Below are 25,802 nucleotides of genomic sequence, written 5' to 3' on the forward strand. Positions count from 1 at the left end.
AGCTGGTTCCTTTGCTGAGAAGTTGGAGGCGTGCAGCGCCTGCGGCTCCTCATCTGGCGGCTCACCGTGGCTGCTCCCTCTTGCTCCATTACTCCCTGCGATGGTTCAAACTGATCCGCTGTCCAAAAAAATGCCCAGAATGACTGTTGTATTGTTTTTGTAGACGCGTTACTGATGAACGATAGCGGTAAGTGCTAAGCATTTCCTGCGTCAATAAAAGTCAACTCGGGTTTCGCAAGTTAAATACTTTCAGCGCGAAGCTGCAGCAGTAGGAAATGTTCGGTTTGAATACTGCAAATATATAAATACTGCAATACTTTCATCAGTGGGCCACAGGCCCAGTCCCCGCTGTCCTAACTCATTCAGTCATAGATATTGACTCACAGACCTTCATTTGAATGAAAATCTTCGAGACTACCACTTTAAACATACCAATACTGAACAAAACCATAGCTCTGGCAGGCAGAGGGAGACATACGGATGACAGTACAGTGAAGAGTTTAGAGCCAAATGTTCAGAAAGATTCGCCACTTTTCTCACAGCTTTCTGGTGAACCACATGGAAAATATCTAAGCTTCCCTGACTGACATCCCCTCCCTCAACCACTGAATGTGACTGGTAGGCTGTAGGCCTTTCTGGTTAAGTAAAATTAATCCATGAGCCAGTAGTGTTTAAAAAAAAAGAAAAAAGAAAAAAAAGGGTTGTGACCATTTATCTGACCCCAGTTGAACGGCTATTCCTGCACGAGATCCCAGAGAGTGCAAGCAGAGGGTCCGGCGTTATCTGCTGTCCAAAACCATCTCCCAGTGTTTTGGAAAATAGAGCTCCAAAAGTTGGATAGTGCAGGATGGGGCCAAAGCATATGAGCAAAGGCAGGAGGAAGCACTGGTCACGGATGAAATCAGTCAACATTAGGACACATTTTAGCAAGTTTGACTTGAGAGAAGCGTAAGTGGTGGAGCACTTTGCACAACTGCATCAGGCCCTGCCTTCTACATGACGGACTGTTTTACTGTAACCACCAAACCCTCATATTAAAACTGGTTTTGAGGCAAGGTCAACAACCTCTTTGTACTAATGAAAGCATTTTTCTCCACCGTTATGACCGACTTTCCTCTTTCACTGTCTTTCTCTGCGCTTGCCTGCAGCAGTGGCCCATGTACATGGTGGACTACAGCGGAGTGAATGTGCAGGTTCCCGGAAAAGTCAATTACTGAAGGACAAACCTCGACCGCAGCAAAGGGACAAAAAGGAGGAGTGTGTCAACGTGATAGTCATGACTCCTCTTCCACGCGCGACACTAACACTTTGTCAGAGTGCTTAAGCTAAACATTTTCTCCAGACCGAACATAGGGAGCTGAAGGTTTGACTCTGTGAATGACGTCCAGAGTTCTGAGGAACCACAGAATGTACGTGGGTTAAAATATTACAGGGCAAAAGCTTGGCTTGTTTTCTGTCTCCTGCCTTCACACAGTACCAGCAGGACAGCTATCAGTTTTTGTTTCTTTCCAAAGCTGATCATGACAGTAAAATTGTTGGGTTTTTTTTGTTTGTTTTATACAAAGCTGAAGAAAGCACTCAAGTCATGTTATTTGCCCTTTGCATTTATGAAGTGTCCAGCCACTGAGTCATGTTCTTGGATCCAAAATTGGTTGCAATGTATTACTGACAAAAAAAATGTCTTTGATAGCGATCTGGTTCCATAATATTCAGATATTTGTACTTTTTATTTATTATATTTATTGAAATATAACATTATGTGCAGGGATGTAAAATACATTATTCTGTTATACAGCTCCTTGAGGAACTATCACAACACTAACACAGATGCTACTAGTCACTCAGTAACTACAGGTAACCACTCAAGTCAAATTAAACAGCAACAATGAAGTGTCTTACTTAGGTGTTTGGGCGAACGCAAGCCATCAGAATTTAAAGGAGACAAAATGGACTCAAAAGTTCGCCCGACAGGTAGAACCTCTGCGCCGCGGAGGCAGGAAGCACCTGCAGTAAAAAACGAGACAGACCTTAATTAAACAGCCTTTTTATGTTAGCACCACATTAACAACATGTAAAATATCTCATTTAAAGTCAGCCTGAATGTATCATGTAAAGGAAAGAATGGTATGTTATTCTGCAATGACTGTCTCTGGACTAACGATATTTAATATGCTGTACCTTAACGCCAATTAGGCCTTTGAAATAAAATGTGTTGCCTTGCACTTTCATCTTGTTGGCGTTCGTTTTCTGATGTGTTGCTGGATGCAGGGACCTACAAGAAGCCAACCTCTCAGTCAGTTTGTGTGTATTATGTGTAAGAATGAAGTCAGTGCTGGAATTATTAAACTGCATGAAACCAGATGTGAGCAGGCCAACGTTTGATGAAGTGGTCGGGGTGGAGCAGCCTGGATTTTACCTCGTATATTGTTTTACAGAAAGTTTCCTATTGAATTGTTTTTAATTGGGGTTTTGGATAAATGTGAAGAATATGCTCTGTAACAAAGAAATTTAAGATTACTCTCTGATCATTGATTACTTTCACAATTGTTTAAAAAAAAAAGTCCTAAACTAATTATGCTGGGCAAATTCCAATTGCTGTAGTTACTTTAGATTGTGCTTTTTAGTAGAACAAATACTAATAATTATACTCTCTCTTTTAAAAAAAGTTTTTGTTTTTTTTTAAACTCCGTTTTAGTCTTTAATTTTTCATAAGTTTCCTGGAAAGAACCGTGCAATGACCATGCATCAATCCTAGCCACCCTTAAGCGGCCTGTTCTAGCACGGTACATTAACGTTATGCGGTCTACAATAATAACGGTGGCAGATTTACCTCTCCAAATTTTAATTATTTTCTTTTTTTAAAAAGAGACAATAGATATTCATTTTCAGACAGTGGCAGATAAACTGATTAATTTCATTCCTGAAATCACGACTGTCGCTGGCAAACTCCGACGGCTGTTGATAGCTAACTAAGCTAACGTCAGCTCCGTGGGTTAGTTAAAAACAAACTTCTTTGGCTAACGAGCTTTCATTACTAGGAGATGGGACTTACAGTATGCTTACTTTTCAACGTGTAACATGTAACATTGGTTCAGAGTAATCTTTGAAAAAAAAAGGGGGGGTCCGTGTTTAGAAACGAAATCACTACTGCCACTGGCAAATTATAAAAGCTGTAGCTAACTAGCTAATTAAGCTAACGTTAGCGCTATGAATTGTTTGAAGCAAACATTTCTGGCTGCTTAACTCACATACCTGAGACAGACAGGATTTATTCCTTTTTTTTGCACTTTTTAACAAGAGTGCGTCACTTTGAATGTGGTGTTAAAGAGACAATAAGGCTTTTAGGCTGAGGGCTTACCAATCTGTTTAGCTAGCTAACTAAGCTTGTCTCAGATCGGTAAGAGAGAGAAACATGAATACTGAAGTTGTGTTGTAGTATATTTCAGTTTCATAAGAGAAATTGGTTTAGGAATATTTCTTAATTGGAATTTTATTTGTTTCATTTTGGGTGAATTGAGTAACTGTGTAGATAAAAAAATTAAAATAGGGGTGGGAGAAAAATACTCTACTGCCGCCATTTTAACTTTCTGAGATGTGAAACAGTATATTTCTCTCATTAAATGCAATGTTTTGCAAAACCGTTGGTAAAAAAAAAAAAAGTTGTCTCTATGAACTGTTGCAATAATAGTACGCTGCATTTGGCTACTTCACTCGAAATTGCTCGGCTGTGAAACTGTTAAAACTGGTCAAAATTCAGAGGGCAGAGCTGCTGATTCCAGCCCATACTGGTCCAGGCGTTAAATACCATCACATGCCATTATTTAAAAAGTGGAACAAGTGACACTAGAGCATGCTCCTTACTAGCTTACAAACTGACAAAACCCCAGGCTTAACGTTAGCTACGGTGCTTAACGTTAGCCTCCGATTCGGCAGCTGAAGGGAAAGCTGAGGGGAAACTTAACTTACAGTACTGAGCCAGCGATCTTGGTTTGCTTGCACCTCTTTCTGTTGTGATGGTGTGTTAAGACACTCTAGCTGGAGCCTCAACGCGTTTTTGTTCAAACCTCGGTTACGATTTGACAATCCTCCAGTGCGCGACAAAGCCTCGGTGCGAGGGGTTAGGTTGGCGATACTGCTGAGGTTATTCATGCTGGAGTCAAACTGTTCCACAGACAGAATAATGGTTTCGCAGATTTTAAAGTGGGTTTCAAACGGCGTTAAGGATTGAACTAGAATGTCAAACACACTTTCACGACAGTAAGTGGTGCAAAAAAAAAAAAAAAAAATTGAGAATCAGTGGCTCAGTATTATAATTTAAGTTTCCCTTGACTTTCCCCTAAACTGCCAACGGAAAGCTAACTATGTTAGCTTGACTACATTAGCTTGACTGCTAGCACATGCTACACGCTGATATATGTTGTAAACACTGGAGTGTCAGTTTTGTGTAATGTTATCTTACACAACAAATTATCTACAGTGTCCAAGTTTCAGCTGTCGGCGGGTCGCGGAGACCACCTGTGGCAGTTGCGTTTTTCCGACTGATGCCACACTCACCCGGAGAAGGATGGAAAGCAGTCGTAGTCTCACACTCTCCATCTCCACAACCACTTCATTTTTTTTATGCCGTTTGTCTCTGGCATGGTTCATTTTTCTCCCCAGGTGTTCCTATGACATCTGGGAGGGACCGCCTACGTTTTCAGGTACTTGAGACCGGATTCTTGGCGGGCAAGAATCCCCCCCCATAAAGTGCGAGGGACACACGAAGGTGCTGCCCCTCCTCACAGTAAACCCCGGTCGCTCGTTTCCTCTTGCAGACAAAATCCCATCTCCTTTTTTAAATCTCCGTCGGTGGGAAAGCTATGGAAAGACACATACGGCAGTTTCTTTTTCGAGTTTGAACAAAAAGGCCCGACACACTCTGCCATTGTGACCGGAAGAGACTTTTCCCAACATCCGGTTTTTCTGGTCATCCTTCATTTATCATTGGAAACTTCACGCTGCTTAATGTTCTGAACAACCTGCTTGACTGTAGATAAATTTTTCATTTTATTCATGCTCAACTGATCTGCTGTGCGCCTGCTGAAACACCGTGCTAGCAACTGACTGGAATAAATTAACTGAAGTGTATCAAATTACATAGTCCCATGAATCAGTTCCTCTCTAGAAAACTGTGGGACCCATAAAATAAAAGGTGACTCTTTCAAAACACACAACAATCATCGTTTGAATGCCACAGCCTGTCTGAGTATCGTAGCTGACCATGTGCTTCCCTTTATGGCCACAGTTTATCCGTCCTCTAATGGCTACTTCCAGCACGATAACGCACCATGTCGCACAGCGAAAGTCGTCCAAAACTGGTTTTGTGGACATGAGAATGTGTCCAGTGTACTTCAGTTGGCCTCCCCAGTCACCAGACCTGAATCCAGTAGAGCACCTTTGGGATGCGGTAGAACGGGAGACTGGCAGCGTGAATGTGCATCTGACAAATCTGTAGAAATTATTTGATGCAGGATTGTCAGCATGGAAACGAAACTCAAAGAATCCATGTGGAATCCATGTCACGAAGAACTGAGGCTCTTTTGAGACCAAAGGGAGGCCCTGCCCACTAGTAGTATGGTGTTCCTAATAAAGTGCTCGGTGAGTGTAGACTCAACCGATTTTCACCCAGATTGATTCTGTTTTCTGGCTGTACTCACACAGCCAATCCAGGCGACGTGGCTTTCATGACCATTTAAAGGTAGTATGAAGCCAAGTGAAAGAGAAGAAAAGTCAAGTGTAAACCAAGTATGGATGTGGGAATCTCTAAACATCTAAACTCTGTCCTCGTGCTTTGTCGCATTAATAGCTCCAAATTGAATTTTTCTTGTTGTCTTGCACTAATGTCAGAGCTCTCTACAGTTGCATTTTAATCTGTTCCCTATGATCCTGTGCACGAGTTCCTCCGAGCCACACCCCACTTCACACTCTCCAAATCAATGAAACCAGTATCTTGGACGTAGATCGTCAAAGGAAAAAGGAAAACAAAAGAACGAAAGAGGAAAGAGCGACGTGGACAGCTAAATACAACAGACGCGAATCATGAGTCCAGTGTGGCCAACGCAGGCGAGCTCTCTTTTTCATGACAACCTAAAACGCCAAATGATGGAAGTTTCAAAACCCCGCTCTGACAATTCAGTTTATTTATTTATTTTCTTTTTTAGAAAATAACCTTTGTGTCCTATTTTCTGGGTTGAAACTCTACTATGCATTTAAAAGCTACAGTGTATTTTTCTACTTTTGATCGACTGCTTACTGCAGATGTTCCCACACGAGTCAACTCTTATGACTGTCTTAACTTTTCCCCATTACCTTTCTCCAGAAGCCCGGACACGATTAGGTGCCTCCCTAATCTATAATGCCACAGGCAGCCATCTTCTGAGAGCTATTAGGTCTGATGATCACTCTTAATGATCATACAACAGCAATGCGTTGCGAGGCCATTTAAGAGGACCAGGAGCACCCTGGAGTGCAAAGACTACAACATTCTCCCCTCATATTAAAGGATTATGAGCCCCACAAGAGGAATTAATTCAGACTCTTTTCATGACCCTGATCAGTGTATCGAAACATCACTGAAGAGGTCCTGGAGGTAGATTGGCCTTTTTTTTTATCTCCAACTGGAGGCCACGAAGAAAAAGTCTTCATTGTAACCAAAAAAAAAAAAACTGCAGTCAGAGACAGAGCTAGGATTCGTTTTGCCTTATTTCTTTATTGCAGAGACTTTTTTGTTTTTTTTTCAGTTTTGCCTGTATACATGTCAAAACTCAGTCCAGCGACTGTACTGCAGTATTGTGAGCAGAATAATGCATGTGAATGCAGGAGGTGAGTTTGCAGCCGGTGGGACCATCAACATGCTCGCCACGGCTTCACGTGTCTTGTTTAATCAAGACGAGTTCGATGACCTTGATTGTCACACTGTAAAATTTTCTTAACCAGAGCTTTTTCTTTTTTTTTTCCCCCTCTCTTTTCTCCCCCTCCAATCTCAGCGATCCGTCCCATCTGTTTTTGGGCAAAAGGATTGAGGTCGTCAAGCTGTATAACCACGTAACCTTGTCCCTTCTAACAAACATGGCAAACACAAACCGTGACATATTAAGTGACAAAACACAATGCCTGCAGAACGTCCGCAGGCACGGTGACTGCAAATTCAAAACATGAATAATCACCATGTGAGTGCATTAGACATCTGCCTATCAAATTAGTTAAGGGAATAAAATATAGAAACACATGGTCAAATTGGAAGTAGTGTTAAATGATAAAAAATATACAACTTTATCCTCCTCAACTGGCATTTGTGGACACAACCTGTTTAATTTTTTTTTTTTTTACATAATTTTGTTTCATTCATTCATTTTTTTTTAATTTTTTTTCTTTATGTACAACGGTAAAGTATTGCCCCTTCTCATCAAATAGGTTAATATATACTCACTTTGCTACTAAGGTACGCTTTAATTGCATAACTTCCCAATTTGCAACAAGTTAACTGCCCTTTACTGGGAAATCACACACACCAGCTAAATGCACTGTCACAACTAAAGTGCTTAATGAGATTTTTATCCCCGGTGTAAGCTGCCATTCCCATGGTAACTGGACAAGGGGATACAGATGAGGCTTTATGGAAGAAACAAAAAAACAAACAAAAAAAAAAAACACAATCTCCAGTTTGTGGAGGTCTGTTAAAAGATGCTCAGAGTAAGAGGAGCCCCGTTCTTCTCTGAGATCAGTCTCCTGGAATATGTGATGAGAGGGAATGTAGTGGTGCGTTAACCATTCTGAGCGAGCGCTCCACTGCACCCTTCCAGAGAAGCTCCGAGACCTTTATTCAGCTCACTCCCCCCCTTAGCTCACTCAATGAGATCTGGGCGGACGCCGACTTACACTAAAACAACAGACAGTGATGGAAGGAGGTCCACCTGGGCCACAGAGGTGGATTCTGAAGGGTTAGCTCAGCGGTCAGCAGTGAGTGGAAGTGTGTGAAGCTGGGTGCTGTGACCTAGCTGCTGCCGCCGCTGCCGCCGCCTGGGGGCTTGAGGCAGTCCTCTGTCACGCCCTGAGAGGCCAGCTCAGAAAGAACATTGTCCAGATAGTTGGGGTCGGGGTAGCCGTGGCCCGACAAGTTGGACATCATCTCCGTTTTGTGGTGGATGCCATTCCACACCACGGTGTCGGGCTCTCCGGTGGTGCTGGACGTACCCACGGTGAAGATGAGGCGGCGCATCCACGCCACCTTCAGCAGCTCCAGCACCTTTTTCAACGGAAGGAGCATATGTGAGGCGGGGTCTATGCATAAAGTTCAGCGGTGAAACAATTCACGTAAAAACAAGCTGCAACTATTCTAATAATCGATTAAATCAACAAAGTCCTTTTTTCTAGCAAACATTCCAGCTCCTCACATGTCAGAATTTGTTGCTCTTTTTGGCTTGTGTGCCATAAAACTGAATACCTCAGGTTTTGGACTGTTGGCGGGACAAAACGAGCAAGAAGACGTCGTTTGTGAGAGGCGTTTTTCACCGTTTCCTAATTTTTTTACCTAAAACAGATGGATCGACTTATTCAGAGAATGACGGGCCGAGGAGCGGAAGATGAAAATAAGGGTAGGGTGCAGCTTTAATACATTTTCTGCACATTTTAACACCGAGTTGGTTCAAACTTGTTTATGTTCACGGAGCTCCAACAGACAACTCGGTTCGCTGAAGACGACACTCTGAATCTGAGATTAGCTGTGTTTCAATCGGATGAAACTTCCCATGTCGGCTCAAATAGTCGCATCCATCTCACTGTAAAATAGTGAAAAAGAAGATGATTTCTTTAGATATTTGTAGACATCTTATTTTCTGACCCGGTTGATGTAATTGTCTCGGGGCCAAAACGTGTCAACCTATCAACTATTCGTAAAAGTTGTTAAAAACTCATATAGTGATTCTGAGAGACCTGGTTTAGTTGGAAACATCTTACTGCTTTGCTGAAATTAAAAAGCAATGAAGGTATTTTTTAAAGGAAAGTCTATGCCCGTATTTAAATTGAAAGAGTTATTCCCCCTCTCTACGCTGGCTTGATCATGGATCCATCATGAAGATAATCGTTAGCTGCAGCCCAAACTATTTTGATAATTGATGAACAGCTCACGTCGTCTAGCGGAGAAAAGGATTTGCTGTTTTTCTCTGTCTTATGTGAAAGTAAACTGAACATGTTTGGGATCTGGACTACTGATCAGACGGAACGAGGCGTCCGAAGACGTGACCTTGGGAGCCTGCGATGGGCACTTTTCACCACTTCCTGACATTTTATAGACCAAACAAATAATTGAGTCAACATCGTCAGATTAATGTGTAATATAATAATCATTGGTTGCAGCCGATGTGAACAGAGTTGTTCACATCGGTGACGTACCTCTTTTACACTAACGCAAAGCACATGTAACATGAGAGGGTTTTTTGCCATTGCTGTGAGTCCGTTTGCTGGGATAAACAGCGGACTGAACACAGCCCACGTCGTCTCTGTACGCACCGGCCTTAACTAGTGGAATGTCTGTTTAGCTACTCAACTAGCGGGAGCCAGGTACACGGCCTCTCTTTTGTCAGCGGCAACGCGCAGAGTGGTGGCGGCTGCCATCACAAGCGTCCGCGGATGTAACCAACGGTCTTCAAACGAACAATTTGGTTAAAACGGGATTGCGTAGGCGCAGTTAATCACGACGGATATGCTGCCTAACTGATGGAAATAAACACCGTTCCCTAAACGCGACTCCGATTCTAACCAGTGACAGGCTCCTACGGTTTGCTGCGCTGCAGGAGAGGATATTTTCCGTATCTCAAATCAGTGTTGTACAGGGAACATCACGTCGGGGAGTCTGATGATAATGATGGAAGCGAGTCTGAGGCACAGTGCGGAGAAGCTACAACTGGAATAATTTAATCCAATTTTCCACTGGTGAATTACATCAGAGATTATTTACAGAAGCTGAAATGTACAGCTGCGGTTACCAGCAAGAGGGAAATGAGCTACTAATTCACCATGGAAACAACTCAACTTTGTAATGAGCACAAAATGTTAATCAGAGTAACACTTCAATCCTGGCGGGGCACGATGCAGAGTTTTGTATGAATGGCATTTAGCTTTGTGCAAACCAGTGTGTCAGGCTGGTCCCCTTTGGCTCACCTCTGCTTCTCTGGCGATGCTGTGACTGAGCTAACCGGAGGTTTGCACCTATGGCTGCTCTGTGCTGGGCCATACACTGACGAAACACCGTGACCAGAAAAATCTGTACGAGCACGATTCCCCCGTTGCTATTAATAAAGTCTAGAATTACATTTTCGGAGCATGGACGCAGGTAAAGGCAGGTTAGCTCTCTGTATATCTATGATCTTCTGTGATCTGCTTATAGCGTATAAAAGTGCCCGTAGCACGGATCCGGTCCCAGCTGTGAGAAACAGAACGTGTTGCTTTGTACCTTCCTGCCCTTGTCGTTGTCTGGTAGAAAACAGAAGCGAGGGAAGCCTCTACAGGTGTATGGCTGTCCTGGGTTGGGATGCTCCGGGCCCTGGTGGAGGAGGATAAGAAACGGACCGATGAATGGAAAGTTAGAGAGTTTAATACTTCAGACCAGTTGGAACCATAAAAAAGTCTAACAACTGTGAACAGCGGAGCGACGACCTGACACAGATCAGATTGAAGTTCTTGTAACTTTAGATCGGTGGCTCTCCGCAGTTTGTCTTCACTCATCGTTACAGCAGGGCACAAAAAGAAATTAAGGTTTTCCCAAAAGAAGGTAACAAAGGAGGGTGTCAATGTGAACCGTGCATAATGGGACAGTGGAGAATTCATCTTCCACAGCTGAGCCTGAGCACCAGTCTGTTAAACATCTACTTGGAAAACCCTGGGTGTAACACTGAACAAGCTTCAGCCCAGACTGTAGTTTGTCCTCCAGTCATTTTCTCACGCTTGGCTTCCCCACTTTGAAAAATGGCGTCCCATGTAATGTACCGTATTGTACTGTCCTGACCCGAGCACTACATTTTCTGACACCTGTTTATGGAAACAGACTCTTTGAAGATACAGAACACTTCCAGACTCGAAGCCTTTCCTCTTGTAAAAGTGAAACGTGAAATACTTTCATTAAAGCGGAATGTAAATCCCGCTTTTATGTATCTCGTCTATCAGTCACATACACTTCAGTCAGGCTCGGGGATCTGGTCTGAATGATTTCCTCTAACTCTTCAGCTCCTCGTCAGGACATTCTCTTGACACTGGTAATCCTTGGCAGCTTGACAAAGTATTTGGGACCCGGTCCGTTTCTGCAGGCGAAAACACCCCGGAAATGCTCTTGACGTGTTTTTCTCACAAGTTCGGAAACGTATTTCCTCTGTGGCGGCGAAACATTTAACACGAGCTATCAGGAGCTCCCATAGGTTAAACCGGGCCAACTAAGCCCCTCTAGGTGCGACTAACTCTGACAGACGCACTATGAGCAAACTTGCTTATCCTGAAACTTAGTAGCCTAGCAACATTACGGCTAAAAACAACCCATAATGAAACACTGCCCTCAGGGGCCAGCGTTACACGGGTGTACTCTGCATTCAAAAAGAATATCGGCTGTTGCGAAAACTGTAATTCTAGTCCTTGAATATACCAGCTCGCTTTTTCAAAACACTTTTTCCAGGAAAAAAAAAAACGGTCTTATATTCCCGCCCATACAGCACCAACATCCACAACTCAGACGGCATTGCAGGGGTTTTAAAGTCAAATTACCCGGAGGCCACAGGCCAGGTTGTTATCGCCAGAGAGTGGCCGCTTGAACGAATTCCAACATTTCTTTTAACTAAATAAACACTCATTTTCGGCTAAATACACTCTGAAGCTAAGTCACACTGCTCTGCGTGTTTGGTAGAGAACAGCAGCTTTCTCCTTGTGAGTAAGATGTTAAACTCCACGAGAGCATAGTTAATCATCCACAAACTGGGCAAAAAAAAAAAAAAACAGTCTGGTTCTTTTTTCTTTTTTTTTTTTTAAGGTTCAGAGGGAGACTTGGTATCGTGTGGTCTGTAATAAATCAGAGTGCTAAAAACACTGTTTTTATGCTTAGATGTTTCAGCCTTGGTTGATAATAAATGATTACTGTAAAACAAAAGATTGAGGAAAAATCTAAATGGAAGTTAAAAGAAAATAAAAAAAGAAATGTTGGCCTGGATTTAATAGTATATTCTAAACATGTGGAGGGAATTATGAAGTTCTGTCCTATGCCAGATCCGGTCCCCAGGGCCAGCATTTGAAAACCCGGCCTAAGTGTATTTTTCAGGCAAATACTTAATCTACAGCGTGCAGACGTACCTGCATGCCAGGAGGTATGCTGTAGATAATCTGGATGGTGCCACAGTCTGGGTGGCCTGGCAGCGACTGGGCGATGCTGTAAATTTCCATCTTGCCTTTGGGCTGGGTGCCGGTCTTCTCTCCGTAGATTGTCTTACACGAGGGGCACTGCAGGCTGCCGTCCTGGGGAGAAAACACAACCGCCGAGCCTTTTACACAGGACCAATCAATACAAACCAGGTAAGTGCTGATCAAATACACACTGATCCGCAGAGAGGGCTTTTGTTTTGCCGTTCCCTCCGTCACCAAGTCACTGAGCCTCTGCTGTGATCAACAAGTATTCCGTGGATGTTTGTACAATATGTACGGCACGTGTTGTGCTCGTTTGGTATCAAGTTTATTTTAAACTATACCTGAAATAATGGCCCTAGAATAAATGTCTGCAAACATGACAAGAAAATGTTCCGGGCAGGCAAAGAGCTTGTTAACAACATCAGATTCCAAAAAAAAAAAAAATTCCATGCATGTTTGAAAGGACCGTTCCCAAGTTTTAACACTTTTTTGGCTCATTTACTGCAAATGACATATACTTTACTTTAAATTAACATCAAGCACTTTCCAAAGCTTAGCTAATCGGCTCATGAACGCAGCTCCGTACTTAACGCACAGACATGACAGTGGTATCAATCTTCTCATCTAACCCTCAGCAGGAGTAAGAATCGGCCTATTTTTCAAAATGTCCAACTATTCCTTCAAGAAAAGTACTTTATTTTACTAAATTTCATTTATCTTTAGCATTTGTCAAATTCCCGCCACAGTTGTGTGCTACTTCAAGGCAGACTGCTCAGATCAAACTGAACCTATTACTGCATTACGTCACAGCGTGACTTGGCGAACCATTTGTCCACGTAAATAAAAACAACAGTTGCTGTGAGTTCAGTACCTTTGTTCCGTTGTTATACATGGCCAGCATGCAGAGCATATGCAGGGTGTGTCCACATTTGATGAATTTCCCCACAGTGTCTGGCGGGATGCTCTGGCCTCCCTCCTCTGTGGACAGTGTCTCGTAGCCGGATGGATTGGACAGTTGATCCATGCAGATAATGCAGTCCTTAAGGGGACACAGGGGAAAACACAGTCATTAAATAACAAACGCATGTATGTGTCCATTTTTATGGCCGGCAGCAGCATACAGGCATAGGAACAATCTTTCAAAAATCTTTACTATAATTTCTCTCTTTATGTTGCGCCCTCCATGACACGAACCCCGTTAGTTCACTAATGGCCCATAAAACTGTGACTCATCTACCCGTAGACCTGAAAAAAAAAAAGAAAAACACGAAACAATTACCTCATCCGGCACTCCACCCACCACCTCCATGTAGCGCTGAATCACCTCCTCAGGTCTCTGAGCTGAGGCTGGAAGCAGGACAGAGCAGAAACCACGAAATGATGAATGAGCCTGGACGGAGCAGATACGTTGACAAAAAGTCCTGCCATCTGCCTGCCAGACGAGACGATCTTCTTCACAGCGTCAAGTAAATCTATATCTCAGTTCAGAAGTTTAGTGCAAGATTAGCCACATAAGCTCTGCATTTCTTCTCTTTCGGCTTCTGCTAGATATCCAAATAGATGCCTCTAGGTTGTGGCCGATCAAACATCCTAAAGTTTGCGAACGCATACTGTAGAGCCACAGAGACGATCTGAATGCATAGTAACAGAATGAACCACACGGTAGTAACGAAAAATGACAACGAGCAGCGTGAGGGATGGACACAGACACTTGGGGCATATCGCTGTCGTGTTCTCTCACATACACACATACATGCGAGTGTCAAGTCTGTTTAGGGAACAAAATCCTAAAAAGTTAACTAGACATTCATCTTCAAGCGTCTTCTTGGGCTTATTACACAAGACGGCTCCATTTCACTCCAGATCTTGAAATAATAGGAAGTTGGCTATTTTCTCCCGGCTGAGAAATAAGTGAGGAATATATTAACTGAGCAGTTTCCAGACATGAACACTCTCATGTCTGACTTGTCCACTGTCAATTTCAAATACATGTATTCAGGATAGGAAGCGGCAGACAGTGAGAGTGGAGGGAGTGTCATTTTCGGTCACCAAAAATGCAGAGATGGGAAAATAAATAAATAAGTAAATCGGGCAGAAATGAAGAGGCAGCAATGAAATGAAGCTCATTATGCAGATGAGCAGCAAAGCATGGAAGACAATTTAAATTGGCTGAGCTGTATCAGAGACACTCGCTGTGCTTTTTTGTTTTGTTTGCTGGCGGCCAACAAACAGTATTAATCTATTTATCATCCAAACCCCTTTAATGTACACCGGGGTGAATATAACCTACAGTATTTCCAAAGATTGATTCAAGCTGGGTGGGTACTCAGTGTACTTAATGCTGCAACTAATGGTTATTTTCATTATCGATTAAATAGGCGTTTATTTTCTTGATTAAATCGGTTAATTGCTTGTTCTGTAAAACATTACTAAACAGTGAAAAACGTCTCAGAATGCCAGTGGAAGTTTTTCTACAACCGAAGACCTAAGTAAATGTCTTGCTTTTTCCGAGGAACAGTCACGTACCAAAAAATATATTTAGATATTAAATTTACTCTAATATGAAACAAGGAAAATGAGTCAATTCTCCCACCCGAGAAGCTGGAAATCCTCACATTTTTGTTTTTTTTAAGCTTGAAAAATTTACTTAAAACTACCAGCTGCCAATTTATTCGTGAGAATGTGACTAGCTTACAGATCGGTGAGGTCCTCTGCACCAGAAGTGAATGATCATCCACACAATGCTTTGCTGATGTACAGATGGGTGACAAATCAAAAGAAAACATAACATTAAAAGAAAAAAAAAACAAAAAACGAAACACGAATTGTCTCATTAGGGTGTTGTTCCACCCTGAGCCTTGAGAACAGCTTCAGTGCTTATGGGAAGATCTTTCCTCATTTTAGTTTTGGTATTTTTGGTAGGGGAAAAAAAAAATCCTGTTCAGTTGGGTTCACATCTGTTGATGTGTCCTATACAGAAGCATCTACATTTTTCATGTTCCTGCACTCATTTATTCGGGTTTTACCATTAGTTTGTCACCCATCTGTATATACTCTAGAAATGCGGTCAGACTTTTATCAAATCCTGTCAAACATGAAGGTTTTGTTAAACATTCTAATGCTAGATTTGCACAGCCTAAGGCAGTGTTTGCACTATTCCACATTTGTTCGGACTCCCAGCAACTCTTTCTGTTATGACGGACCACGCATCATTGAGAGCCGACCAATAGATATGGAGATTTAAGATTGTAGGGGAAGTAGGCAGTTGATACGGGCGACAACAACTGGTATGAAACTGAGGGGGATAGCAGCAGAGAGGTCGGTGATAGCTGAATCGGAGTTGTGAGAGGCGGTCTGGTTTTAAAAGGTCAGTTTAAAAGCACACTGGGAAGCCTACTCTCCTGACTTGATAGTTGCACAAAAATGCAGTTGCAGCAGCACTTTTTTCAACTAAATCCAAAAGTGGAGTAATGTGAACACACCCTATGAACACTTGAAGACAAATGAAAGTGAGTTGATGCAGGATGGAATGTTCCTGAAGCCTGTGGCAATGATAACTGGACCAAAAGAGAACGGTGGAGGAAGGGCTGGTGGCGCGGTAGCTACCTCTCCTGTGCTGCCTCTTTGCTCTCCTAACTGAACTGCTGCTGCTGCTGCTGCTGCTGCTGCTGCTGTGGGGCTTGCTGGGCCTGCTGGCTGGGGGGAGGAGAGGAGGAGGAAGAGAGAAAGGAGCAGGTTGCTGCTGCGGCTGCTGCTGTAGCTGCTGCTGTAGCTGTAGCTGCTGCTGCTGCTGCTGCTGCTGCTGAGGGAGGGGGGCAGTGGTGAAGTGCACGCCGAGTCCCACTGCTGACATCAAAATGGAGGCCATGCCTGGAGCAGGGTAGGGTGGGGTGGGGTGGGGTGGGGTGGGGTGGGTTTAGGCGAGACAGGGCGGGGCAGAGTGGGGCAGGTGAGGGTTGAGAGCAAGTGGAGATATGCAGGAGTAGAAAAAGGAACAAATCAAAAGGTATGAGAAATGTAGCAGCAGCTGATGCTCCCACTGCGACCCTCATTCGTTCACACAGACACAAAACCCAGAAGTCAGACACAGCATTAAGACCTTTAAAATGAACACCGAACTGATCTTGTTAAACATTTGGCCCTGGTTTATTTGTTGCCTATGAACCTGAGTTCTCCTTAAAGACGATCTTGTAAGCAGGACCGTTTCAGAGCTCGCCTTAATTTCATGAGCTAAGTGCAAATGGCGCCCAGAAGCTGTCAGTCAGACCAATCAATCAGCAAACTATGTGAAATGGTTTACATGATGAGACCAGCCTGGCAGTGCAGAGTAGGTGTTGCAGATATAAGAGTAGACTCGATCATTTAAAGCAACACTGTGTATCATTCTATTACCAATGAAAAGTTGAACTCATAAGCACTAGAACACACACTGGCTCAATTTAGCACACTCTCTGGCTTTTCAACTACAGCCTTACTTGGTTCGGTATGACCAGCGGTTTATGGTGACTAATGCTAACTATCAAAATAGATACAGACATAAGACAGACATTGTTGTGTAACTGACATTGGTGAGTTAATGACTCTTCTCTTGTGCCACTGTTAGACTGTGTTTTAGCATTCACCTTTGATAATAACAACGTTCCCAGAATAGCCGCCGTATTTTCCAATTGGAAAATGGTAAACAAAACCCTACGACCGCCCGAAGACCAGAACGTTCATGTAAACAGATACTTTTCTGTACCCTGGTAAAAGGCTGACACAGTCATCTAAAAAGTAATGTTGGTACACACCTGTTCATGACAAGCCTAACTCAAATAAATGCATACTGGGCCCTTCTCAGAACAGCGGAGAATAGGGTTTTTTTAAACATCTAAAATATACCTCCAACAGTAATGGAGGGAGTATTATTTATATTACAAAATAAAAAATAGTGTATAAAATACAGCAGTGACTACCATCAATGTTCATTGCTGACTAATGATCATTAAAACTGCACATCTGGAGAAGAAACCACGAGTGACCTTCCAGTTTAAATGCTTTAGCAAAGTGATGGTACAGTGCTTTTCACCGATGTGGTTCTGGTTGCCCGAGCTTCCTGACTGTACTGATTAAGTCAGCTTATCACAGCTAAGAAAATGCGTTTTAATTTGAGAAGTGTGCAGCAGAACAAAGAAAAAGGAGAAAGACTTGCAAGCATGTCAATTTTTCTGTTCGACTGTAAGGAGGTGACAGCTCAGTGCACACAGCATCCATTCTCATGGTACCAACTTCAAATTATAATATTATCTTGATTTACTCAAAGGCTGTTAGCACAAATCTTTTCACTGTTGAATATATCTATTAAGATTTCTGGGTTTTTTTTGAGCTATTAAAATGTTATGCTCAACACTCAAAATCCCCAGATACACTACTGCCGTTTTTACCTACACTCGGCAAGCACTTTATTAGGAACACCATACTAATACTGGGCAGGGCCTCCTTTTGGTCTCAAAACAGCCTCTATTCTTCATGACACGGATTCCACGAGACACAGTAAAGGTTCTTTTGAGATCCTGATCCATGCTGACATTACTGCATCACGTCATTTCTGCAGCTTTGTCAGCTGCACAGCCATGCTGCCAATCTCCAGTTCTGGTGACTGGGGAGGCCGCTGAAGTCCACTGTACACAAACTGGCTTGTTCCTGAAACCAGCTGGAGACGACTTTTGCTTTGCGACATGGTGCATTATCATGCTGGAAATAGCCATTAGAAGATGGTAAACTGTGGCCATAAATGGAAGCACATGGTCAGCTACAGTACTCAGAGAGGCTGTGGAATTCACAGCATGGTGGATTGGTATTAATGGGCCCAAACTGTGCCACAAAAACATTCCCCACACCATTATATCAACACCACCAGCCTGGACTGTTGACACAAGGAGGGTCGGGTCCATGGATTCATGCTGTTGATGCCAAATTCTGACCCGATCATCTGCGTGCCTCAACAGAGATCCAGATTCATCAGACCAGGCTACATTTTTCCAGTCTTCAGTTGACCGGTTTTCTGAGAGTTCTGAGATTCTTTTCTGCTCACCACAGTTGTAAACAGTGGTTATCTGAGCTACCACAGCCTTTCTGTCAGCTCCGACCAGTCTGGCCATTCTCCTCTGATCTCTCTCATCAGCAATGTGTCTCCCTCCGCAGAACTGCTGCTCATTGGACGTTTTTTTGTGTTTTTCGCACCATTCTGAGTGAACTCTAGAGACCCTGGTGCGTGAAAATCAGCAGTTTCAACGATCCAATTACAGTCAAAGTCACTGAGATCACATTTCTCCCCATTCTGATGTTCGATGTGAACATGAACTGAAGCTCCTGACCCGTATCTGCGGGATTTTATGCATTGCACTGCTGCCACATGATTTGCTGATTGGATAATTGCAGGAATAAGCAGGTTCTACAGGTGTTCCTAATAAAGTGCTTGGAGAGTGGATGCAGATGTATCTGATAAAGATGCAGACTCCGAACAGCTTTAAATGGCTTTGCAATATTACCAGACAGTGGGGCTGTAAATGATCTTGAATTAGACTGTTTTTGTCACATCTGATTGTCATTTAAACATGATGAAATGACAAAAATCATTGTGCATTACTTTGACAATTGTGAGCTGAGCAGCATGAATAAACAATGGATTATAAATAGTTTCTATGGAAGTTGCTGCACACTGTGCATATTTTTTTAATTTCTACACAGATTTGATGTGCATTCTGTCTTTGTTGACATGTGTTATCTTTGAGGAGCAGCTCTGGGGCAGGAATTTCCATGATGCTACAAGCAAGCATGTGTGTGCTGAGGACAAAGACGAAATCTAGGAGGTAACACGGGATGAGTGTATAAGGCAGGAAAATGCCAAAATACACATTTTGATGAATTTGTGAGGTACCTTAGGATTCTGAATGTTCATTTTTAGGAATTCATAATGCAATTAAAAAGTCTTTAATTTGAGAACCTTATAGAGAGCAATGTCCTTTTGAAAATATTTTACTAAAACCTCTTTTTAAAAATCTTTTAAAAAACAAGTTTGAGGTGAGTAGTGGATAAGCGTTTCTGTGCTTAACTTAAAACAAATGTACTCCTGAAATGGTCGTGAATGTGAGTGAAACACAGAATTCATTCATATGAGGCACATTCAGCTTCATCCAAGCCGTGGCAACAAGCGTTGCTGTTGGTGAAAAGAACCTGCTGTCACATCTTTGCCATCATGAGAAATTTAGTAATGTCACTAATACATTTTTACATCAACGTTCAAATTATCTGTCAGAAAACTGAGCTTCAACTCATGAGGACATATTGTACTAGTTATATGAGTAATAGTACACATAAGCATCTATTATGTCGTTCAGCCTTGAGCCATCAATCAAAAACCGGGGTGGGTAGAGCTGTGGGCTGGCAACTATCTTTCAGTGCGATGACTGAAAACTGAAGTCAATCACGCTTTTGCATCCAGGGCCAAATGCTTTGTAAAACATGAGGAAACCTGTGTAGGCTCCCATTAGAAGACACGCCTGTGCAGGGGCTGATTTCATATAAACTGGGCCAGGAAATTGCACTATGGTGTTTCTTGCCAAATGGAAGCCTCTCTGATGGTTTAAACACTAAAAGGGACGTCACTTCCCCCACTCTTTTCAGTTTTATGCTTTTTAGGTTTGCTTAATATTTAGGGTGTGTTCATTTTGATTTTTTAATCCCTCCTTCATGTTCTTCCTAAACAGACCGACACCCACAAGACAAATGCAGAAGGGTGGCACATAAGCCACTAACGTTATACTGAATAAAACCTGTCACCAACTCAAAAGAGCGGTGCAGAACAGACTGAGCAGAGGTAACGGTGAGGATGGATGGTTAGCGGCCCGTTTACCTGCCAGGGCAGAGCTCACGCTGGTTGATCCATTCAGTGGCACAGAGATGGAGGGAACACTGCAGGACAGTAAACAAGGACAGTGACATTCAGTCAGTGAAAACAGCAACAATGAACCAGAGAACACAACAAAGACTGTAAGAACTATTTAAGTGTCCGATCTACTTCGCAGAATCAGAATAATTAAGTACAGTGACATTAAGAAAAGCTTAGGTGCCAGACCAAGACAAGAATAAAAGAAAACCTGCTTCCAAATTAACTGCAAAGCTTTACTTAACTTTACTCAAGTATCTGAAAAAGTGACCATCTTCAGACTGTCCAGCAAATCACTATGAGGGTCAGAGATTGATTAACAACAACTCAACATTGACTCCATGTGCACAGTGCAACGTGGGAGTGTGACTCAACTGCTAATATACTGATGGAATTGCACCCAATAAATTTGTTTACTGTGCAAAATAGTAAAAAAAAAAAAAAAAAAGAACAATTGTCAGTACTGAGGTATCATGGAACTCTAAGAAATCCAGTTTAGAGCAGCAAGTAACAATCATTTCCTTTAATGATTAATCTGTTCGTTACAACTTCAGTCAACAATTAGTCTATAAAAAGTGACAAAACAGTTAAAAACTCCCCTCAGGATTTCCCAAAGCCCAATGAGATATCTGCCAGTGGCTTGTTTTATCTGAGGGAAACATTACAAAGATGTAAAACTGAAAAAGCAACAAATCCTCAAAACATAAAAGCTGGGTCCAGCAAATGTTTGGCTTTTTATCTTTATAAAGTGACTTAAATGCGTATCAATTATTAAAATAATTGTTTCATTTTCTGTCACACTACTCATCAACTCACTGACTAAGTGTTATAGCACCAATCCAATTTTGTAGTCAGGGAATGCTCTAACCACACATGTACAAAACCAAACAAAAAAAACAAAAAAAACCCCATAAAAATTCCCCTATGGATGTTTTACCCTTGTAGATCACTCATCGGCCTAATAAGGGGACACGGCAACACAATAGGAGGAAATGTGTCACTGATAAAATTAGGTCCTCTTGACATCAGTTAACCTACTGCCCAAGGAAGCTGTGGGTTGCATGCCTGGTATCTTAATGCATTATAGGGGCTGGAACAGGAATCACATTAAGGACATGCAACATAATCACAAAGCCACGGATGGAGTAAGACAATTAGCCACTATTTAAAACAAACAAAAAAACAAAAAACAAAAAAAACATCCTTTTCCTTTTGACAATTTATTTTGACAATTTAGTAAATTTATTAAAAATGTAAAACTGAAATCTCTCATTCACCAGAGTATTCAAAGCTTAATTCAGTATTTTGTAGAAGCCCCTTTGGCAGCAATCGCAGCTTCGAATCTTCTTGGGCAAGTCTCTACAAGCTTTGCACACCTGGATTTGTGCAGTTTATCCCATTCTTCCCAGCAGATCCTCTCAAGCTCTGTCGGATTGGAAGGGAAGCGCCTTAACTGCTGTGAATCTTCAGGTCTCTCCACTGACGTTCTCTGGGGTTTAAGTCTGGGCTTAGGCAGGGCCACTCAAGGACAGTCAGACACTTGTCCCAAAGCCACGCCAGCTTTGTCTTGGCTGCATGCTTCAGGTCATTGTCGTGCTGAAAGGTGAACCGTCAGCCCAGTCTCAGGCCGCGCGCACTCTGGAGCAGGTTTTCATCAAAAACTCCTCTGTATTTGGCTGCATTCATCCTTCCCTCAACTCTGACCAGTCTCCCTGTCCCTGTTGCTGAGAACCCCCCCCCAATAGGATGATGCTGTCACCACCACGCTTCACTGTAGGGATGGTTATTAGCCAAGTGATGAGCAGTGGCTGTTTGTCAGACATAGTGTTTGGAGTTCTGCCCAAAGAGTTCAATTTTTGTCTCATCAGACCAGAGAATCTTTTTCCTCATGCTCTCAGTCTTTTAAATGCTGTTTGGAGAACTCCAAGTGGGCTGTCATTTGTTTTTTACTCAAAGTGGTTTCCATCTAGCCACTCTAAAACAAAGGCCTGACGAATGTAGTGCTGTTGAGATGGTCGTCCTTCCTGCAGGTTCTCCCATCTCTGCGGAGGACTTCTGAAACTCTGTTAGAGTGACTGTTGGGCTCTTGGTCACCTCCGTGACCAAGGCCCTCTTGCACGGCCAAAACTAGGAGCAGTCCTGGTGGTTGTTCTTCTTCCATTTCACAATTATTGAGGCCATTGTGCTCCTGTGAACACACTTCAGAATTTTTTTTTAAGCTCTGCCCTGATCTATGCCTAGTCACAATTTTACTTCCTGAAGCCACTGTATACTAAATAGGTCGAGCTCAATTAGGCTATAAAACACAATAGTACATGCTGTTATCTATTACCGGTAGTAACACCTTCCACAATAACCAGTGAGGAGTGTGAGCAATCACTTAAAAAATGAGGTCATAGCACAGACCACAATATGTGCTAGGCAGAGAACATCTAGCAATTTACAATGATGTTATTGATTTCCAGTGGCTGAGAACAGAGTAAATGAAACTTAATGTGGAGGAAAATTAGAGCCCAGAGAAACTGCAAGTGAACTGCATATTCATAAAACCACTTAAGTAAGCAATTTGTCTTTGAAAGAAAGAAGGCTGGAGATGACACAGAATCACACAAACTGAGCCAAAACAAACATACCACTGCAGGGCTGCAGCAACAGATAACTTTGTGTCATTCCTGTTTTACAGGATAGGTCTAAAACAGGAAGGGGAGGGAAGGATGGAGAGGAACCCATGACATGAATCCCCAGACAGCTACTTGAGCCAGAGGAACACATCACAGCCGTTGTGTTACTCTGCCATGTCTGTGTTTGAACTGCAAACCAAGTCACAATCCAACACAGATGTCAGATACCAACCTTAGCCCGTTTGCACTGGTAGAGCTGGTCAGAAGCGGTGCAGACAGTTGACTACCAGAGGGTGGTGGAGGCCAGGGGCTACCCCAAGACATTCCCCCAACAGAGAGGGGTCTCCTAGGGTACGGCGAGTAGACAGACGTGGGGTGGGCCGCTGCAGCCCTCCCTGTCCCTTGGAGGCTGGGCCGGTTCAGACTCCCCGATGAAAAGGAATGTCGTGAACGGCTGGGCATGGGTCCTGTGCTGCTGTGGCTCAAACACTGCTGGCAGGAGCAAGCGGGTCCGGAGGGTATGGCCGGGGGGCCAGAGGAGGCCAGTGGGTATGGGAGGTTACACTGGCGTCGCACCTGCCGTCTGAAGCCTGTGGCTTTGTTCACTTGGGCTAGAGATGTGAGATCTACTATGTAATTGTATCCATGAGGGCCCAAATCTGCAGTGCCTTGGCGGGCCTGATAGCTGTGCTCCAAAAGTATAGAGGTTCGAGTCTCGTATGGAGTCCATCCTCCTTCGTCATTGACCCATTCCCAGTAAACACCACTGCCGAGGCCTGAGGACTGGGCAAACAGGGACCGACGCACTGACCGTGTCTTTCCTGAAAATAAAAAGATGACTTTCAATAAATATTCTAAAATACAGCTACATTGTGCAAGCCCTATATGTATGAATAAATCACCATTTTCAGCCAGCGGGGATATAACAGAGGAAAATGCCTAGTTCTTGCAGCTGAGAAGCCTTATATGTAGATGTCAGCAATATAAACATAATCCCTGCCTTGATCCGAGCTCATACCCAACGGAAGCTACTTCAGTCATTTGGCTAAAGCTGCTGCTTTTCTGGTGTTGTTTGAAAAGCATTATCTTCGCATTGTCTGGAAGAGCACTGACACCGCCACACGCTTGTTATGACAGGCGTTGGTCATTGACAGTTCACAAGCTCTACTGCCCCTCGTTCAAACCAGTTAGCACGAATCAGCTGAGCCAAAGGAAGCAAAACAATATGCTAATGTTGCAAGCGTAGACAATGTGACGAGGCACAGCAAGGTTATGTGGACAAGTTAGCTAACGTCAGATGACACAAAGGAATTTAAGAGTAGCTTAACCTTATAACTTCACCCTGTACTTGGCTATTCTTAGCTTGCAGCTATGTAAACACCAATCAAAACAACAGCGTCCCTGTATGACGGTGCTAAGTGGCTAGCGTTATAGCCGGCCGGGCCTGGTGTATTTACAAGGTTTCGAGGCACAACATTAAAAAAAATGGTTAGGAATGAACGCTAACGTGAACGTATTTAATGCCACAACGTGTGACAGAGACTCACCCGTGTCCTGCCGAAACTGTTTCAAGCTCGGTATGTCGATGAGATAAGGCGACAGGCTGGGGTCTGATTGTCCGAGGCATATGCTCGTTGAGCCGGGTCCTCCTCCTCCTCTCTGGCCCCGCGGTGACAGACACCGCTCGATGTAGGCGCTCACTTGGCCGCTGTAAGGCCGCCAATAGCCCAGGTCATCCTGCCATTCCCACACCGCTATCATGGGCTGAGACTGCCCGACGGATGCAGAAGGTGTAGCTGACACAGAGGGCCCATTTCTAGACCCGTTCACCCTGGCACAGGAGCCAGACACAATCGCCATATTCACCAAGCTAGCTTAAGCTAACAACAACTCGTTCTGGTTAGCTGGTCAACTGGTTGCGGCTACGACGAGAAAAACGTATGCCAGCTTGGCTAGCTCGGCTCGTTAAAACATTGCATTGTAAATTTGCTAACACGCTTTTGAGGAGGCTGCGAGGTAAAGATTAGACGGCAGCCCGCTAAGACAAACATTTGAGTGCATGTTGACAAAGCTGATGCGTTCACAGGGCTTAGCGCTACACGGACAACGTTAGCTTTGTCACAGCGTTTCCAGGCTTCCTTCTTCCTCCGCGGCTGCCTTCAGGGACCATCGGGAATATCACAACTCGGCGCACGTTTGCGGGAACCAACAACGGATGGGAACTTCTTTCGGCAGTGGAACTTGTACTGCGAATCCCACAAAGCACCGGTTTAGAATTGAATTGTCTCTCTGCACAGTAAGGGTTGATTTTTTTTTTACCTTCAATGTTTAATGCTTTGTACACACACTGTATGTAAGGGGTACAAACGACTCCAATTTGCCCCCAAATACGGGGGCGTTTTAGTGACCGAAGACGCTTCAAATCCGCTCTAATCTTTCGTGAATTCAACCACAGCGAAATGAAACCATTCACATGACCTGATTTTTTTTTTTTTTTCCAAGTCGACTAGAATTCCTCGTGACAGCCCTGACCAATTGGGGGGGGGCTTGAGCGCACAACCCTCCTCACCTCTAAATTAGGGGTTTACACGGTGCACCTGAAGGTTGCCTTCTTCTTCTTCTTCTTCTTCTTCTGCAGCAAAACTTCCTCGTTGTCCACCCTCCCTTTCTCCCTCTGCGTCTTTATTTGAAGGAGATTAGATCCTCCTCAACAGTATTGCCGCCACCAACTGGAGACGAGTAGGTATCGCGCAAATAACGGTCCATCCAAACTCTACCCGCATCCTTCCAGAACCACCGGCTAACGACCTACACAATCGTTAGAGAAGAACGTGGGA

At 43.4% G+C, this 25,802-nt stretch overlaps 2 protein-coding genes across 4 annotated transcripts in view; one reads left to right on the forward strand and one right to left on the reverse strand.

Annotated features, from left to right (window-relative positions):
• gtf2ird1 (GTF2I repeat domain containing 1) overlaps window positions 1-2,478 on the forward strand; it is a 33,134-nt gene extending 30,656 nt beyond the window's left edge. Inside the window, exon 27 of one of the 2 annotated variants that reach the window (XM_040150261.1) lies at window positions 1,149-2,478. In XM_040150261.1, coding sequence (XP_040006195.1) covers window positions 1,149-1,217 — 69 coding nt within the window. In that variant the 3' untranslated portion in view covers window positions 1,218-2,478. The remainder of the gene's footprint in view (window positions 1-1,148) is intronic. The other variant, XM_040150260.1, reaches the window with a different exon arrangement.
• A 4,250-nt stretch (window positions 2,479-6,728) lies between these two features.
• dtx2 (deltex 2, E3 ubiquitin ligase) lies at window positions 6,729-25,488 on the reverse strand. Of its 2 annotated transcripts, XM_040150328.1 has the most exons (9): window positions 24,513-25,488; window positions 23,198-23,786; window positions 20,312-20,370; window positions 16,024-16,287; window positions 13,697-13,764; window positions 13,289-13,456; window positions 12,367-12,528; window positions 10,490-10,579; window positions 6,729-8,284 (listed from the first exon to the last, which is right to left on the reverse strand). In XM_040150328.1, the coding sequence occupies exons 1-9, from the start codon at window positions 24,823-24,825 to the stop codon at window positions 8,033-8,035; spliced, it is 1,965 nt and encodes a 654-aa protein (XP_040006262.1). In that variant the 5' UTR covers window positions 24,826-25,488; the 3' UTR covers window positions 6,729-8,032. The 2 variants fall into 2 exon arrangements, with proteins under 2 accessions (XP_040006262.1, XP_040006263.1); XM_040150329.1 differs by lacking the exon at window positions 16,024-16,287.
• Between the last annotated feature and the right edge of the window lie 314 nt (window positions 25,489-25,802).

Source organism: Xiphias gladius, chromosome 17, assembly GCF_016859285.1.
Source record: "Xiphias gladius isolate SHS-SW01 ecotype Sanya breed wild chromosome 17, ASM1685928v1, whole genome shotgun sequence".
NCBI classification, from domain to species: Eukaryota; Metazoa; Chordata; class Actinopteri; order Istiophoriformes; family Xiphiidae; genus Xiphias; species Xiphias gladius.